The sequence below is a fragment of the Diabrotica virgifera genome, chromosome 4 (assembly GCF_917563875.1).
Source record: "Diabrotica virgifera virgifera chromosome 4, PGI_DIABVI_V3a".
Lineage (NCBI taxonomy): Eukaryota > Metazoa > Arthropoda > Insecta > Coleoptera > Chrysomelidae > Diabrotica > Diabrotica virgifera.
The window spans coordinates 158877963-158895490 of NC_065446.1; the positions used below are offsets into that span (position 1 = coordinate 158877963).

The window sequence follows — 17528 nt, forward strand, 5'->3', positions numbered from 1 at the left end:
TTCGTATATCGTACGACAAACGAGTAATTGGACTTTGTCACACTAATGCCACACCCTGTATACGAAATAACTATAAAACCATCCTGCCTCTTTGTAAATAGACTTATATTAAGATTCTTGAAACATATGCAAAATGGCATGACTCAGAACAACGTGGAATTTTTCACAAATTTTCTTACAAATCTAGGACTCTTGCCGTCTTACAAAAACCGTTTAACCTTCCTGCCGAGTACCGAAAAAGTATTGATTGCATTTGAGTATTATAACTTTTTAAAGGCAGGACTCAGAAAATCACGGAATCAGGGTAAAAATTTTGCGCATAATTTTCCAAGGGACAAGTATACTTAAACAGTAGGAGACGTCATGCCAACATTTTTTTTAATCATTTTGAAATAAATATGTTTAATTTATTTAGTCGGCAGGACCCAGAAAATCATGAAAATTTCAATATTTTCCTTACATGTTTGTATACATATATACTCCGTTAGCCCGTTTGCAACCCCCCTGTCCAAAAAATTTTTTTCGTAAAATCCATAGTATCCTGTCATTTTACGGATATGGCAGGACTCAGAAATTCATCGCCAAACCCTATTTTTATTTTTTGGGAAAATCTAATTTTTACAGGAAAATATCACAGGAAATTTGTGGATATTTCCACAAATTGTAAGTACCTCGTCTACCCTTCCACTATTGCAAAAGGCAGGACTTAGAAAATCGTGGCTGAACTTTTGTATAATATCTCCCGGTCTAATAGGGTGAAATTTTTTCTAAGACAACGAACTAATTTTTTAAAGCCGGACCTGCTTTTTTTCTAGTTTGAATAAATCAGTTGGTTGGGTGGTAATAGTGTAACGATTGACCAAAATAAGAGACACATCGATCTTACTGTTCAAAAATTATGACGAATTGAAATTTCTGTAAAAATTAAGAACTCGCCCTATATATTATTAGACAATGGGAGCAGACACTTTTAATTGGTCATTTGGTATTCCCCATAGGGGCCTCCATACGAGGTAGGAGTATGTACAGGGTTATTCATTATATTTTGACCCCCCTGTAAACTGCTTTATTTACAGAATTAGAAAAAATGTAAAATACAAAGTTATTCGATTTTTAAATTATGATTTTTTACATATATATCGTACTAGTGACGTCATCCATTTGAGCGTGATGACGTAATCGACTATTTTTTTTTAATGGGAATAGGGGTCGAGTGCCAGCTCATTTGAAAGGTTATTCAATTCCCCATTCAATAATATAAACATTAACATGATTAATTATACAGGGTGTCCAAAAAAAAATTTTTGAATGAAATTAATTGACACAAAAAGAAGAATGTATGTAATTTATTTAATTTAAAATACATTTTACTGCTGTTACAAAACATATATAAAAGTTTATTGCACAAATAAACATTGATTTTTGCTTAAATTCAATGTTCAAACTGCCAAGCGGCAGATGGGTGGCAGCTTGAACATTGAATTTAAGTAAAAAGTAATGTTTATTTGTTCAATAAACATTTATTTCTGTTTTCTGACAGCAGTAGAATGTATTTTGAATTAAATAAATTACATACATTCTTCTTTTTGTGTCAATTAATTTAATTAAAAAATTTTTTTTGACACCCTGTATAATTAATCATATTAATGTTTATATTACTGAATAGGGAATTGAATAACCTTTCAAATGAGCTAGCACTCGACCCCTATCCCTATTTAAAAAATAGTTGATTACGCCATCACGCCCAAATGGATGACGTCACTAGTACGATATATTATATGCCAAAAAATCATAATTTAAAAATCGAATAACTTTTGTATTTTACATTTTTTTTTCTAATTCTCTAAATAAAGCAGTTTACACGGGGGTCAAAATATAGTGAATAACCCTGTACAGTTCCTCATTACTCACCCTGTATAAAATATATATATATATATAAGTTGATGCAGTAGGTACTCATTAATCAGGCTCTATACTAATTTTTTCTAATGTATTGCATTTTCAACTAATACTCAATCTCCAATATGTCTATCAAGCATTTTTTTCTAGAGGTATAATACAAATAATGATATCTGACATATTGGCCTCAGAGACTTAGTTTTTTAGTGACCAGTTCTATGTTTAGGTATAAAGGCCGGTTTTCAACTACATCTAATTGTATGTTTTGTTCGCTAGGACAACTTCTATACAATAAAACGTGGCGTGCAAACAGCTAAACTTACGTCTTGTCGAATCGAAATGAAATCCAAGATCAAATCGAAGTTATGATGGGAGAAGCATAATTCTGCGAGAACTGATAGGATAAAACATTACATGAATACACATGTTCATGCGAGACGTCCGATCTTGACTGAGTTGACTACTAGCTTCACTGCAGTCTGCAGTTCTCTTCATTTTTTCTAAAAAAGCCTAATAATGTTAGACTTGCGGCAGCAATGCATCCATTTTCTCGGGGAATTCATTATATAAAAATTTTCCGCCTTTGTGGCAAGTGAAAAATAAAGACCAGTATGGTAACTGCAATAAAAAAAACGTCGTGTATGAGAAACTTATAAAAAATACAAAGAAACAGACACAACGTAAATAAAGACACAGTTACAAGATAAATAAACAGGGTTGAAAAAAACCCGGTTTTTTTTTTAAAAGCCCAACCCGACGGCTTTTTTTGGGTTTTTCAGGGTTTTTTCGGGTTTTTTTGGGGATTTTCAGTTTTTTATTTAGATTTGATATATAGTTTCTGCTCTATCAAAAGTTTTACAAAAATTATGAATTTTATTGCAAAAATAATAAAATAACAAAATATGCTTACAAAATAAAGCAACTTGACATAAATAAATACATTTGGCATCACTGGCCATCAGTGCATCAGCACCTGCACTACGTCATTTGCCTCCACGCCAACAGCCGGATAATGGGGAATCACCGATATTTCTTCCGGGATTTATTTAGAGCACAAACCTCTGCATCTATTGAGCGGATTTTTTCTTCATATGGATTAATATGGACTAAGCTTCGCAACAGATTAGGTGCCGATAGAGCTGCAAACTTGGTAAAAATATATAATCATTTGAGAACTGAGTCCTCGTACTCGACCGAGTCTAACGAATAACGAATGGGAATTGGGAATGTGACAAAAATACAGATTCTGATTTTCCTGATAACTAATATGCTTTGCTGATGCTTTGTTTAACAAGAAACTTGTTTATTTTTTTATTTGTCTTTATACCATGTTTAAAATAAGTGTTTTATTAGTTTAGTTTCAGTTTCTCTCGTTTTGTATTCACCTACTACTTACTTCATGGTATTTATGCTAGTTTTTATTCAGAAATAAATATATGTATATGACGTTCATTCAACTGAAAATTTGCTATTTTTGAAAAAACCCCAAAAAACCCAATAATAGTGGGTTTTATCAATTGAAAAAACCCGAAAAAACCCGCTGGGTTTTATAAGATGGGGAAATTATATGCCAACCCTGTAAATAAACTCGTTGAGATAGGTTTAAAAGCGTTGAAAAAAGTGACGGATAAAGGAAAAACTGCAAATTTTATCAAAAGGCTGAACAAAAATTAGATTCCATCACCTCAGTGATACGTTTGACATATTATATGGAAAACACATCGAATATCGTCTAAAGCAAATTAAACAGGGCCAAGTAAAATTCGTTCAAAAACTTAGTAGTGATGTACTATTCGAAGGAGAAAGGGAATCTCTTAATGCGAACTGCAAGTTGAAAGTTGCAAGACAGAGAGAAATAAAATCCTTGACATCACCTGTGGGGGAATCCTACCAACCTCATTATGGACAACTTTTTACAACCCAACAAGAAGTTGCGCACCAGCCTGGCATGGAACAACTTGCACATCTACCTGGCATACAAGGCATTCCTCACCCTCACCAGTACTGACACATATAGGAAGGCCAACTTCGTTGATCGATTATGTCACAACGTTTTCTGATTCAAATTACTAATTTCTGGAATTTTTCTAAAAAGTAACATTTTTATGTTGAAAGTCAGTAGTTTCTTATGTAAAGTTAAGTAAAGTTTTTATCTTAACAGTCTAAAAAGAAAAAAAATTGTGACATTTTATTTTATTCCTTTGGTGTTGAAATTAAAGAAAAACGTTATTTTCTTAAACTCTTCTTATTTATAACGAACGTTGAGTAAAGTTTTTATCTTAAAAGTCTAAAAAGAAAAAAAAATGTGACGTTTTATTTTATTTGTTGTGTGTTAAAATTAAAGAAAAACGTTATTTTTTTAACCTCTACTTATTTATAACGAATACACAACTAAGGTACATCTGAAAAAGTCATTTTAGTAAAAACCTCCTGCCTTTCTATATTGAAGAATAATAAGTGTGTCCTTCTCATTGAACTCAAGACTCTGGATTGGAAATGAGGTATAAAACGTAAGGGAAAACGTAGTGTGTATACACTGGACAAAACGAAAATGTTTTCGTACGTTTTGCATGACCGACAAAACGTACAACAAATCGTAGCGTGAAAACCGGCCTTAAGAGCTGCCCTTGTGAATTTCAATGCTCTTAATATGTACCCCAGCCCAGTCCTAAGTTGGCTCGTAGTATCATACTTTTTTTTAAGGTTCTGAAACTAAAAATTGGAAAAAGATTAATGATTGATGGTATACAGCCAACTACAGGAAAAACTTTTCTTTCCTTGTGGATTTTGGTTCTGAAACTGTTGTCTTGTGACATATTTCAGTTAACTATTATTTTAATCAATTGGATACCCACATATTAAAGCCACAATAAAATTGTGGCTTATTTCCCATTAAAAGTAATTGTTTATAAAAATGCCACAAGAAAATAGCTTCAGAACAATATTATTTTAATGTGACATTAAACCGCAATGAAGTGATCTTCCAATCACACTTGCTGCTGGTCAGTACCTATGCCCCAATAAACGTGAAGACACTTCACTTCACGTTTATATAATAATTATACAGTGATGAGCGCGCTAATAACCGGCAGAATAACTCAAAAGATGGAAAACACATTAAGTTGTGAGATAAAAAGAAATAAAACTAGTAGAGGTGGGAGATTTAGCGATAAAAACGTATACATTTACATTCTACTTATTGTTTCCTACCGTTAGACGTATCGGACGAGTTTGCAATCTGCCACTTTGACAGTGACAGTTTTAGTTGACATACTCATCTGATACTTCTAAAGGTGGGAAACTATAAATAATATAATTCAAGTGTATAGGTTTTTATCGCCAAATCTCCCACCTCCACTAGTTTCATTTCTTTTTATCTCACAACTTAATATGATTTCCATCTTTTGCGTTATTTTGCTGGTTATTAGTACGCTCATCACTGCATAATTACTCGATAGTAAACAATACACAATCTTGATTCAGTTAAATATTACATAATATTTGATATTTAATATTAATAACAATAATAAAACACTGAAGAATTTTGTTTCCAATGTTTTTCAATTGGTTTTTCTATGAGTCTAAACTTTAAAGTCTCATAGGTTGAGGAGTGGGAGGCTCTTTGTCTCAAGTTAGTCATTCAGAATTATATCTGTATTTTTTAATTAATTAACTTCCTTAAGGCTATTAATTTCTTCTTCTTCTTTCTCGAAACTCCTTAGGTCCCTCAGGGGCGTCGGAGGTGCACAGCTATTAATTTAATTAAATATAGCTTAATGCTTTTATTTTGAATATAAAGAATTTGATACTGTTCATTAAAAGAATGATTATGATCTAGTAGGTGACCAGTAGAAGGTTCTGCCAGTTTGACCGATTTAAGTTTTTAGACAGCCACACTGTGGTTCCAAATGCTGAAAACGTGGCAATGAGGCGAAAAAAAAGTCCCTATCTAGGGACTTTCATGTTTACAGTTGTTTCTCATACTATCGTAGAGTTGTAATACGCAGGTACAAGGATCAGACTTAATGTATTCTGGTTCATAGCTCAGGAACAAGTGAGCCATGTTCGAGGTTATTTTGGCGGCACAGAAAGTGAAAAAGAACGTGTATATTGAAATCGCTCTAAAACGTTTTGTAGTTTATCAATTTTATCGCTGTAAAGCAGATTCTGCTTTTTTAAGTACGTAGTAATGTAAGATGTAAGTTAACTTAAGATTTAGTAACAATAAATGCCATAAATTTGTTAATGCAGAAATAGTGAAAAAACACTTGAAATAATCAAAAATTTGTAAAGAAGCATTCAAAAAGTACAAAACTCTGCATAATTCTACGACTAACGTTTATTAATCTTAAATTATATAGTAAGAAGATATAGAATGACTTTGGTTTGGCTGCCTATACCTGCCTATGCATTTCTGTCAGTTATTTAAATCCAAAAGTGGCAAATTACGCATATTACATGATTCTGGCGATTGTTGAGTATGTATGGGCGGTTGTACATAAGTAATAGGTTCTGAATATTCTACTTCATAAAGAAAATAAAGTACAATTTCTTTCGATCATATTGGATCCGCCATTTTGTTTAAAAAAAAAAGTAATGTTAGATTTGTAATCAGCGACCTTAAAGTACCAAATTTGACAAAATAATTTACGTTTTAATTGATATTTTCAATTTCTTTCCGCCATTTTGTTTTTCAGAAAAAATAATATCAGATTCGTAATCAGCGATGCCAAAAACCATTGAGAATGAAAGTAATTCCGAAATGTATAAACAATATACGCTTTTAAAGGTTCATGGCCACGTTTTCGGCATTTGGAACCACAGTGAGTCACCACATGTCAGTTTGTATACATCACTCTGTAATTGCTTTTTCTTTTTACTCTTATTGTTCTTACGTCCAATGGATTACCACATCTTAAGCTTCGTCTCAGTTAAGACATGCTTAAATAAGAATCGAAAATGATGGTGCAACGTGAGTGAGACTTAAAGCGGTTCTATCTATAAGCTGAGCTGGGCTAAGCTGGAGATTGAGATTTGTTGGTGCAACCTGGCATTAATGTATTTTTGTCATTTTTTTAACAGCATTATAGAAGTTGTTGTTAGTTCTGAAATCTGGTGTTATTCCTTTCTTTTTTATGTGTTTTCCTGTATATGTGATAGAGCAGAAAGTAGTGGGTTTTTTCTGTGGTAGTGTGGTAGTGGAAAGACTAATTTCAGGGCTCTCTTATGTAGTTTTTGTTTAAAATTGTGTTGTGTGTTCGTTGTACCCATTGTTTACTGCTATTTGTTGAATGATAGTTCAATTCTGTCTCGAAATTATTTCCTGCCATGGAAATTTCTATCAATCTATGTATCATGCCATGGTAGGGCTGGTTGGCTGCTAATTTATGTTGTGTAGAATGGTATGATGAATTGTGTATGCTTGTGTCAGTGTGGGTAGGTTTATCAAATACTGAGAACTCATGCTCGTTTTGCAGTCTGGTAATTTTTAAATCTAGAAAATGTAGGGACTGATTAAGTTCTGCTTCTATTGTAAATTCAATATTATTATGGTGTGAATTAATGTATGATAAAAATTGGTCAAGTTGCCTGTTAGTTACTGTAAAGCATACTAGTATATTATCATCTATGTGTCTCCACCAATATAAGAACCTTAGAAGATTGCCTATGATAATGTTGTTCTGAAGCTATTTCTTTGTGGCATTTTTATAATCAACTATTTTCAATGGGAAATTAGCCACAATTTTACCAAAAAAATGATTTTATTAACTACACTCTGGACCAAAATTAACCGGCCACCTTAAAAATGGTCATTTTTGATGTCTTATATCTCGTAAACCTGTTGTCCGATTTAAGTGAATTTTTTAGTATGGTATAGCCTTATTCCTTGAAAATTGCGTTATAATAATATTATTGCTAAACAGGTAAATTTTCATTGTATACCGGGTGTACGAATTAAACTGTGTTTTTTTCTTAAAGTTTGCCTCATCCTGTGGAATATTCTAGCATTTATAAAATATTGAAATTAAAACCTAACTATAGCCTCATGTTTTCTCAACATTCTGTTTTTTGATTCATTCCCTTATGTTGGCTAATAAAAAGTTAGGTAGTTTAACAACTAGCCATGTTTTTCATCAATACTCACCAGCAAAATTAACCCCACCACCTTTATTATTGTTTTGTTTACATTACCTGTGACAGTTTGTTTCCTAAATTTGTGTCATCGAAGGATTTTTGACATACAGTCGTTGTATGACATTGTTGCAAAATCTGTTTCCGGGTTAACAACAATTCTTGAACAATCCCTGTAATTTTATATAATTGTTAGCGAATATTGTTTAGTTGAAATTTTAGTGCTTTTTTATTGTTCGTGATTTGAAAAATGCCACTCGTTCCAACTGATGCTGCTAGGGCAGTGGCTTTAGTTGATGCTGGTTACAGTCAACGTCATATCGCTCGTACACTCGATGTACCCAGAACTACGGTACAAGATGCCATTAGACGATTTGGGGAGACAGGATCATACAACCGCAGGCCAGGTCAAGGCCGACAACGATGCATTTCAGTTCGAGATGGCCGCTTCATTGTCAACAAAGTATTGAGAAAACGCTTTTGCACCGCTTCTGAAGCTCGTAGGTCTCTTCTTGAGGTGAGAAACGTTAGTGTGAGTAGACAAACGATTAGAAGAAGACTGTCAGAAATAAACTTGGGGCTTTCCGTCCAGCTCTCGCACCACAACTGCTCCCCCACAACACCGTAGGGCTAGACTTCATTTTGCGCGTGAATATGCTAACTGGACTCTGGCGGAATGAAGCATATACTGTTCTCAGATGAGAGCAGAATAACCCTAACAGGTCCAGATGGACGCCAACGTGTCTATAGGTGTCAAAATGAAAGGTTTGCTCCATGCGTTATAACCGAAACAGTGGCTTACCGAGGAGGGTCAATAATGATTTTGGGAGGTATTTCTTACGAAGCGCGTACTGATCTTGTTGTGTTCGGTAGAGGCAGTGTGAATGCCCAAGTATACGTGCAAGAAGTTCTCCAAGACCATCTTATGCCTTTTGCACCATTCATTGGTGATAACTTCAGACTAATGCATGACAGTGCACGTTGTCATACAGCAAGATCTACCCGTGAGTACCTTAATGAGGTCGGGATTCAAGTTCTACCATGGCCAGCACACAGTCCCGATCTTAATCCAATTGAGCATATCTGGGACAACCTCAAAAGACGGGTAAGAGCGAGAGTACCAGCCACTGCATCATTTGAAGAGCTGAAGACGGTAGAGGAGTGGCACAATATCCCCCAATCTGATATCCAGGATATCATGAATGGATTGCCAAACCGGCTCCAAGAAGTCCTAAGGGCTAGAGGCGGCAACACCCATTATTGATACCCAATTTTTTTTCAATTAGACTTTGATTTCCAAAATATTGTTAATCTGAATTTTCTTTTAAGATTTTATTCATTAGATTTTTGCTGTAACAAACGACTTTTTTTCAAAAAGATTATTTTTTCTCTTCCGCGGAGATGGTTTTTACCGTATCCTTCATAAAATGTGATCCAAGGTTAACAATTTCTGCAAATTAAAAGAAATACAAGGTGGGCGGTTAATTTTGTCGGTTTATTTATTACTTTAAAGCCGGTTGAGACATGCACATGAAATTTGGTGGGTTTTAAGACGAAGTTATTGCACATTTTTTGGCATACAATTAAGCATTTAATATTCACCATTGGCGCGCATACGGGTATTATGATGGCTCATATTACCCGTATGCGCGCCAATGGTGTATATTAAATTCTTAATTGTATGTCAAAAAATATGCAATAACTACGTTATAAAACTCACCAAATTGTATTTGCATATCTCAACCGGTTTTAAAGCAATAAATAAATCGTCAGTTTGTCAGAAAATTTTCAACACCCCCTATCTCAGAAACGAAGCATTTGCGGACATGAGTTTATAAAGCAAACTGTCATTATTTTTCATGCAGAATTACCCCTTAAACTTTGCCAAAATTTTTTAAAAACAGCCTGTATTGATAAAACACATGTCTAGTTGTTAAAGCACCTAACTTTTTTATTATCCAACATAGCGAATCAATAAAAAAACAAAATGTTGAGAAAACATGAGGCTATAGTTAGGTTTTAATTTCAGTATTCTACAAATGCTAGAATATTCCACAGGGTGATGCAAACTTTAAGAAAAAAAACACAGTTTGATTCGTACACCCGGTATACAATGAAAATTTATCTGTTTAGCAACAACATTGTTACAGCTATATTGCTAAAGAATAATGCTATAACACAATAAAAAAATCACTTAAATCGGACAACAGGTTTAGGAGATATAAGACATCAAAAATTACCCATTTTTAAGGTGGCCGGTTAATTTTGGTCCAGAGTGTATTATTTTTAATATTATAATTTATTATTAATTTAGTAGTATTTTGTATTTTGACAACGAAACCCGATTTGGGCTTCGAAACGTTAATAAAATCATTTTTTTGGTAAAATTGTGGCTTATGTCCCATTGAAAATAGTTGCCTATGATAAGTCATGCACTGTTGTTTGTGTATATTTGATTATTAAATTCAAAGTAGTCCTGATTTATGCAAATTTAAGATGGTGTAAAATTTCAGATGTAATGATTGAATTAGTAATATGGTCTACAATGTCAAAAAAACTTAAGATATTCTTTTAGAATACACCAAATTTTCATCTAAATTCACTGTAAAAAACATACTAGAACTAGTTAATAAAATACAACATTTTCAATTACCCAACAACTCCAGACTAATTGCATTTGATATAAAAAATCTTTTTCCTAGTGTTCCTCCTACAGAAACTTTTGTTCTAGTAAAAAATATTTTAGATCTTTAGGTATTTCATAAACCTACCCATACATACACAACCATACACAAATCATCATCTCATCCTACACTACATAAATTAGCAGCCTACCATAGCATATTACATAGATTGACAGAAATTCCCATGTCGTTGTTTATTTGGGTTTATATGACTGCGGACACTAAATCCATTCGCCAAATTCCCATGTCAAAAGCTATAAGTTGTTCTGAAGCTATTTCTTTGTGGCATTTATGTAATTTACTATTCTAATTGGGAAATAAGCCATAATTAAACTTGAAAAATAATTTGCCGTTTCGACTTCCACTTCCACTTTGTATTTAGATAATGACCTCCGAAGTGGAAGTCGAAACGTCAATAAAATCATTTTTTGAGTTAAATTGTGGCGTATTTTCCAATTAGAATAGTGAATTTAAAAAAATAACTTCTGAGATTTGAGCATTCCTGTGTGAAGTGTATCAAGCTAAAAGGAGATTATGTTGAGGAATAAATTGCCACTTTTCCAAATTTTTTTTTTGTAGGCTAAGTACTTATCGAACTGCACTCGTAGAGTACTTACATTTATTACAAAAATTTATAAAATTAATTTCATTTTAGTCTTCCCTTATAAATTTCTCTTTTAAAATCACCAATTTCTGACGTTACATACTGCACTTTTCCATCGAAAACTCTTCACTAAAACACAAAACTTATACAATATGAAATATAAACACAGGAGACAAAGAAAATAAAAATAAGAAGGCATTAAAACTCAAAAGGTTGAATGAGAGTCATGAAGATAAAGATTTAATTGCTAAGATGAAAAGACAGCGGACGAAGAAATAAAAAATCTTAGAATGATCGATGAATTGAATAGAAAAGTTGTGAATTGCAAAGTACAATAATATAATCGAATGAAGATGTAATCGTAACTATAAATAAGAGATTCGACGAATTTAAAACCTAAATGAGACAACTGAAAAATAAATACATCAGAAACAATCCACAGGAGCAAAACAAAAACAAACCAACAACACCCAAGGCAAAAATTAATGAAGATTTTTTCCCTTCCCTACCAAATAAGTATGGGAAAAGAAGAAAGATAGATGGGTTTTTGCTGAAACTCAAAGGGACACAGACAACAACAAGGAAAAAAAAAGAAAACAAAGTGGTCAAAGTACATCGAATTATCACCAAGACAAAGACATATATTTTACCGAAGAAAAATAACTAGAAATTCCTGAATAATAACAAACAATGTTGAACTATTTGTGCATTTTTTTTATTATTACATATTTAATTTACAATCTGCTTCATCGAAGCTATAAGTAAATAGTTTGAATGTTAAATACATGAGGGAGAAGCTGCCCTGTGGCAACCCTCCTATTATAATTTTTACATTAGATCATAATATATTTATTTAATTTATTAAATCTGTTGGCCATAGTTTCTTCAGTCGTCTTGCGAATTCGGGAGGAGTGTTTAGCAGTCTTGCTTCATCATTTGGATGACTTCTCAGTCCATCAAGGTAGCTCTTTGTCATCCTTTGAATTTCTTCCTCTACCAAAGGTGTAGCTGAGTCCTCGTGTAGGGTTTTATTGCTTACATACCAGGGTGCGTTGAATATCATCCTCAATATTTTTGATTGGACTCTTTGTATTATCTTGATATTTGATGGCTTTGAGCAACCCCAGAGTTGAACACCATAGGTCCAAATTGATTTTCTCATAGTTTTATACAGGAGCAGTTTATTTTCAATATTGAGTTTTGACTTTCGACCAATAAGCCAGCTCATTTTTCGTATTTTGATGTTGATCTGGGTTTTCTTGGCTTGAATGTGCGGCTTCCATGTTAATCTTTTGTCAAGGGTTAGTCCCAAATATTTGACTTGTGTTGTGCTGACTGGTAATTGTGTATCATTATTGGACATATATATCCCTTCGGTTTGTAAATGTAACTTGGGTTGACTTCGTTTCATTTACTTTCACCTTCCATTTGTTGAGCCATGTTCCCAATTGGTCAAGGTGGTTTTGCAGTTGTGCAGACGCGATAATGGGGTCCTCATTGACAGCGATTATGGTGGTGTCATCAGCGAATGTTGAGATTTGGGTTGTTTCAGTCGTTGGGATATCTGCGGTAAATAATAGGTAAAGGAGAGGACCCAGTACGCTACCCTGCGGTACGCCTGATTTAATGGGAAAATATGTGGAAGTTGCTGTGTTATATTTTACTTGGAAGTAACGATCTTCAATGTAGGATTTCATAATTAGGTAGTAGGGGGTTGGAAGAATACTTTTGAGTTTGTATGCCATACTCTATCCAGTATGCCATACTCTATCAAATGCCTTTTCTACATTCATGCAATTTGCTCCAATAAACCATTCTTTAAAATACACTTTAAACATTTTATTAATTTTACAATGTTTTATTTGCAGAAAACTGATAGTTTGTTCAAAAAAAGTACAATTTTTCTGGGCTTGCTACTGAAATAATGTGCCATACTCTAATTGTGGAACAAATTGTAGGTATATGTTGAAAGTGAACAAATAACTAATGCTTACAATAATGTCGACATCAAGTCAAAATAATGGTAAAAAGAGTTCAAGCAGCTCTATTGTTAACACCCCTTCCAGTACTCCCATTACCAATCTTGCAAATGGTAGTAGTAGTACCCAAGGAACAGCACATAGTTCACCTCCACCTAATAACAATGCTCCAAAGTATGGTATGTATGTTTTTATAGTAATTTAACAGGATACAATTTTTTGGTATTTTATTATCAGGTACCCTAGTGCCTAACAGAATATTCGTGGGAGGAATATCAGCTAACACAACAGAAGGAGAATTGATGCAACTTTTTAGCAACTATGGTACTGTTAAAGCTGCTAAAATTATACAGGACAGGGCTGGTGTGTCAAAAGGATATGGTTTCATCACCTTTGAGAGTGAAGATGATGCTAAAAGGCCTCTTAGAGAAGCTGAAAACATAGTGCTAAGAGAAAGAAAACTTAATATAGCACCCGCTATTAAAAAACAGGTATAATGTTTGTAGGTTACAATATTCTAGAAATTATGGGTTTGTTTCTAGCCTTTTAGTCGAGCATTTGATGCATCCAGTCCACCTGCTGTTGCTGCAAATAGTGCCAGTCAATTCTTTTTTCCTCCGGGTGCTGCCGTGCCATATTTTCAGAGTGGAGTTACATATTATACTCAGCCAGCTCCTGCTGCACCTGGAGATCCCACTGCTCAACAACCTGTTTATCAACGTAAGTTTATTTTCTTTTTTGGTATTAAAGGTCAATATTATAATCTTTTCATAATATTAGTGCTATCCTAAATCGTATGAAATTGTTTAGCCCCTCCAATGTATCCCACGCAAACTGGTCCTCCACAGGCAGCTACATACCCTTCTATGATGTTTCCTGCTCAAACTATATATATGCCGCAACAGTATCCCATGCCTATTCCGGTAAGTTATTAACAACTAAAATTAAAGTTAATGTTTTTTACCATTGAACATATTTAAAATTTGCTTTGTTTTATTTCTATTTTAAAATTATTCACCGTCTTTACGGAAATGTGTCGCTATTTAACAATTTTGCTTGTTTTAATTTTTTTAACAAGATACAAATGTAGGTGTTTAAATTATTTTTATATAGAATATTACACGTTTAATTTATGGAGCGCAAATAACAGGATGTATTTATATTAGAGCTACGATAAACTATAAGAGCGGTGATATCAGCAAATAAAAAAAATACTTGTTAATACATATTCAGGTGTTATATTGGAATGGCGAGCTGAGAAATTATGTGCAACATCAATATTAAAACCGCAAACTTTATGGAATCATCAAACGACACGAACAAGATCATATTCAATGTCCATTTGAGAAATTCTGCAAGAATATGGACACATTTTCTTAAAACTCCACCATATCATCCAGGCCTAAAATGAGATTTGCAAAACACATTGTTAATTTAGTGTTAAAACTACACTGTCTTGAGAGCAAAAAAACCGACTCACTCGATGAATTGTAGTTTATGCCTAGTAATTTTATGTTGTGTTCTTTGAATGAAAACAACTAATACAAAAAAATATTTTCTATTATAGAGCTTCCAAAAAATAATTATTGTTTTATGCAAATTGGCAAGGTGTTGTAAACTTTGTCTTCTTCTGTATGGCATAGGGAATGCAGCGAACATTGTAACAGCCATGTTCTACACAATTTATACGTCTATGAATTTGTCGGTGGTCGCCTCAGACGCTTTTCAAACGTTGACCTGTGTATTAGGGTGGTGCGAAAAAAGTTGATAATTCCGTGTCGCTATAGTGCGGAAAAGTTGCGATTGGTAATTACAAGAAAAACAAAAAAGAAATTATTAAAATCGGACTTTATCTTCCGATCCCGCAACGAGCCTAAAGATTATGGAAAAACTGAAATTTTACCTTTTTTCAAAAATGTTTTTATATAACCTCTATGTACGTTTTATTTATCGCTATAGTAAAATTTATTTTAAGTTTGCAGGCTTGAGTAATAAAAAAATACTTTTCCCCACTTAACGAATATCTTCCTATCCCGCAAGGTCAATCAAAATCTATAAAAAATTGAAATTTTTAATGATTTTGATAAATTAAAAAATATTTAGTTATCTCATTTTTCTGTTACATTGTGAAGTTCTTCGCTTGTTTAGATATTGTATGACAATATTTAAACAACCCAGAACTCACAACGAGGAGGTGGTTGCACTTCTAGCTCCACTCACACCCTTCTCTCCAATCAACCAATGAGTGTGTGTTTTTTGTTTTTTACATTATTTACATATTTATTTTCTATATTTCTTTTTGATCTGTTTGTGTCTAGCTTTTAAACGCTAACTTTGTATTGTGATTTGGTGGTAAAATCTGGCAGCATGTACCTTGATTTAAGTGTTGCCCTGATAAATCCATCTCTTGATTGAGGCCCACATACATTAGACATTAGATGATGCTTCCGTGACCAACTCTACGCACCGCTCGTCACCTTACGTGTGGCAGGGACAGTTTTGTACATGTAGCCCGATGTCATGCAAGAACTTATTTGATCTTAGATCTTCATTTGAAATCCTTCACATAAGTGGTGGAGAAGATAATTTTGCAACATTTCAGTCTATTATTTTAGTTTAGTCCTGTGCTTCAAAATTTTAAGTAGTAGGGAGAAAGGAAAACACATTAGAGAGCTAGGGCTATGGAGAGAGTTAAAAACAGGACAGACTAAAGCAAAGGCCTAAGGTATTAGACATTTCATTTCTCCTACTTTAAATTTTGAAGCACAGGACTACACTGAAATAATAGACTGGAATGTTACAAAACTATCTTATCCACCAGTTCTTCGCAGTGTTTCAAATAAAATATAAGTTCCTGCATTACATCATGCCGGACTGGAAAGTACAAAACTATACCTGCCGCCCGCAAGCTGTCGAGCGGTGCATAGAGTTGGTCACGGAAGCATCGTCTAATGTCTAATGTATGTGAGCCCCAATCAAGAGATGGATTCATCAGGGCAACACTTAAATCAAGGTACATGCTACCAGATTTTCCCAACAAATCACAATACAGAGTTGGCGTTTAAAAGCTAGACACAAACAGATCAAAAAGAAATGTAGATATGTAAATAATGTAAAAAACACACACTCATTTGTTAGTTGGAGAGAAGGGTGTGATTGGAGCTAGAAGTGCAACCACCTCCTCGTTGTGAGTTTTGCGTTCTTTAAATATTTTCATACAATATCTAAACAAGCGAAGAGCTTCACAATGTAGCAGAAAAATGAGATAACTAAATATATTCTAATTGATCAAAATTATCAAAAATTTCAATTTTTTATAGATTTTGATTGACTTTGCGGGATCGGAAGATATTCGTTAAATGTGGAAAAGTAGTTTTTTTAATTGCTCAACCATGCAAACTGTAAAAAAATTAAACTATAGCGATAAATAAAACGTACATGGAAGTTATATAAAAATTTTTGAAAAAAAGGAAAAATTTCATTTTTTTTTTCATAATCTTTAGGCCCGTTGCGGGATCGGAAGATAAAGTCCGATTTGAATAATTTCTTTTTTGTTTGTCTTGTAATTACCAATCGCAACTTTTCCCCACTATAGCGACACGCAATTATCAACTTGACTTTTTTCGCACCACTCTACTGTGTATACACTTCGAAGTGCAGTAGGTGAATATTTTACAAAATGGATACTTCACCAGTGAAGTGAACTCGATTAAAAATTATTATTATAAAATTCAAAAAGTAACCAAATCAAGTTTCAAACCCCTTCTTTAAGGTCCTAAAGAGATTTTTGTCATTATTTTATTACAAAGCTGTTATTTTTAATTATTAACAATTAGCGCTATAGTCCCTGATGTATCGTCGCCCCCGTTAGTGAAATTATTCCGATTCGATTTTTTGCACAAACTTATCCAAAAAGAGGTTCTTATAACATATCCACAGGGTGCCGGGCGGTGCCGTGGTCGAAAAATTGTTTAAAAAATCACAAAAATAATTTTTTCATTTCGAACAAATTTTTTTTAAGATAATTTGGGACATTCTGAGCAAAAAAGATCTCTTGTAATTTTTCTCTAAAATTGACTGTTGTCGAGTTATACGCGATTTAAAATTTGAAAAATGCGAAAATGGCCATATAACTCGACAATAATCAATTTTAGAGAAAAATCACAATAGACCTTTTTTTGCTCAGAATAATACAAATTATCTAAAAAAAAATCGTTCGCAATAAAAAAA

General features: G+C 33.4%; 1 protein-coding gene across 3 annotated transcripts in view; it reads left to right on the plus strand.

Moving 5' to 3' along the window:
• The window catches only part of LOC126883978 (transcription factor mef2A-like), a 105839-nt gene that overhangs the window by 22998 nt on the left and 65313 nt on the right, over positions 1-17528 (plus strand). For 2 of the 3 annotated variants that reach the window (XM_050649745.1, XM_050649746.1), the window contains exons 2-5: positions 13188-13477; positions 13536-13789; positions 13841-14018; positions 14109-14221. In XM_050649745.1, coding sequence (XP_050505702.1) covers positions 13306-13477; positions 13536-13789; positions 13841-14018; positions 14109-14221 — 717 coding nt within the window. In that variant the 5' untranslated portion in view covers positions 13188-13305. The remainder of the gene's footprint in view (positions 1-13187; positions 13478-13535; positions 13790-13840; positions 14019-14108; positions 14222-17528) is intronic. The other variant, XM_050649747.1, reaches the window with a different exon arrangement.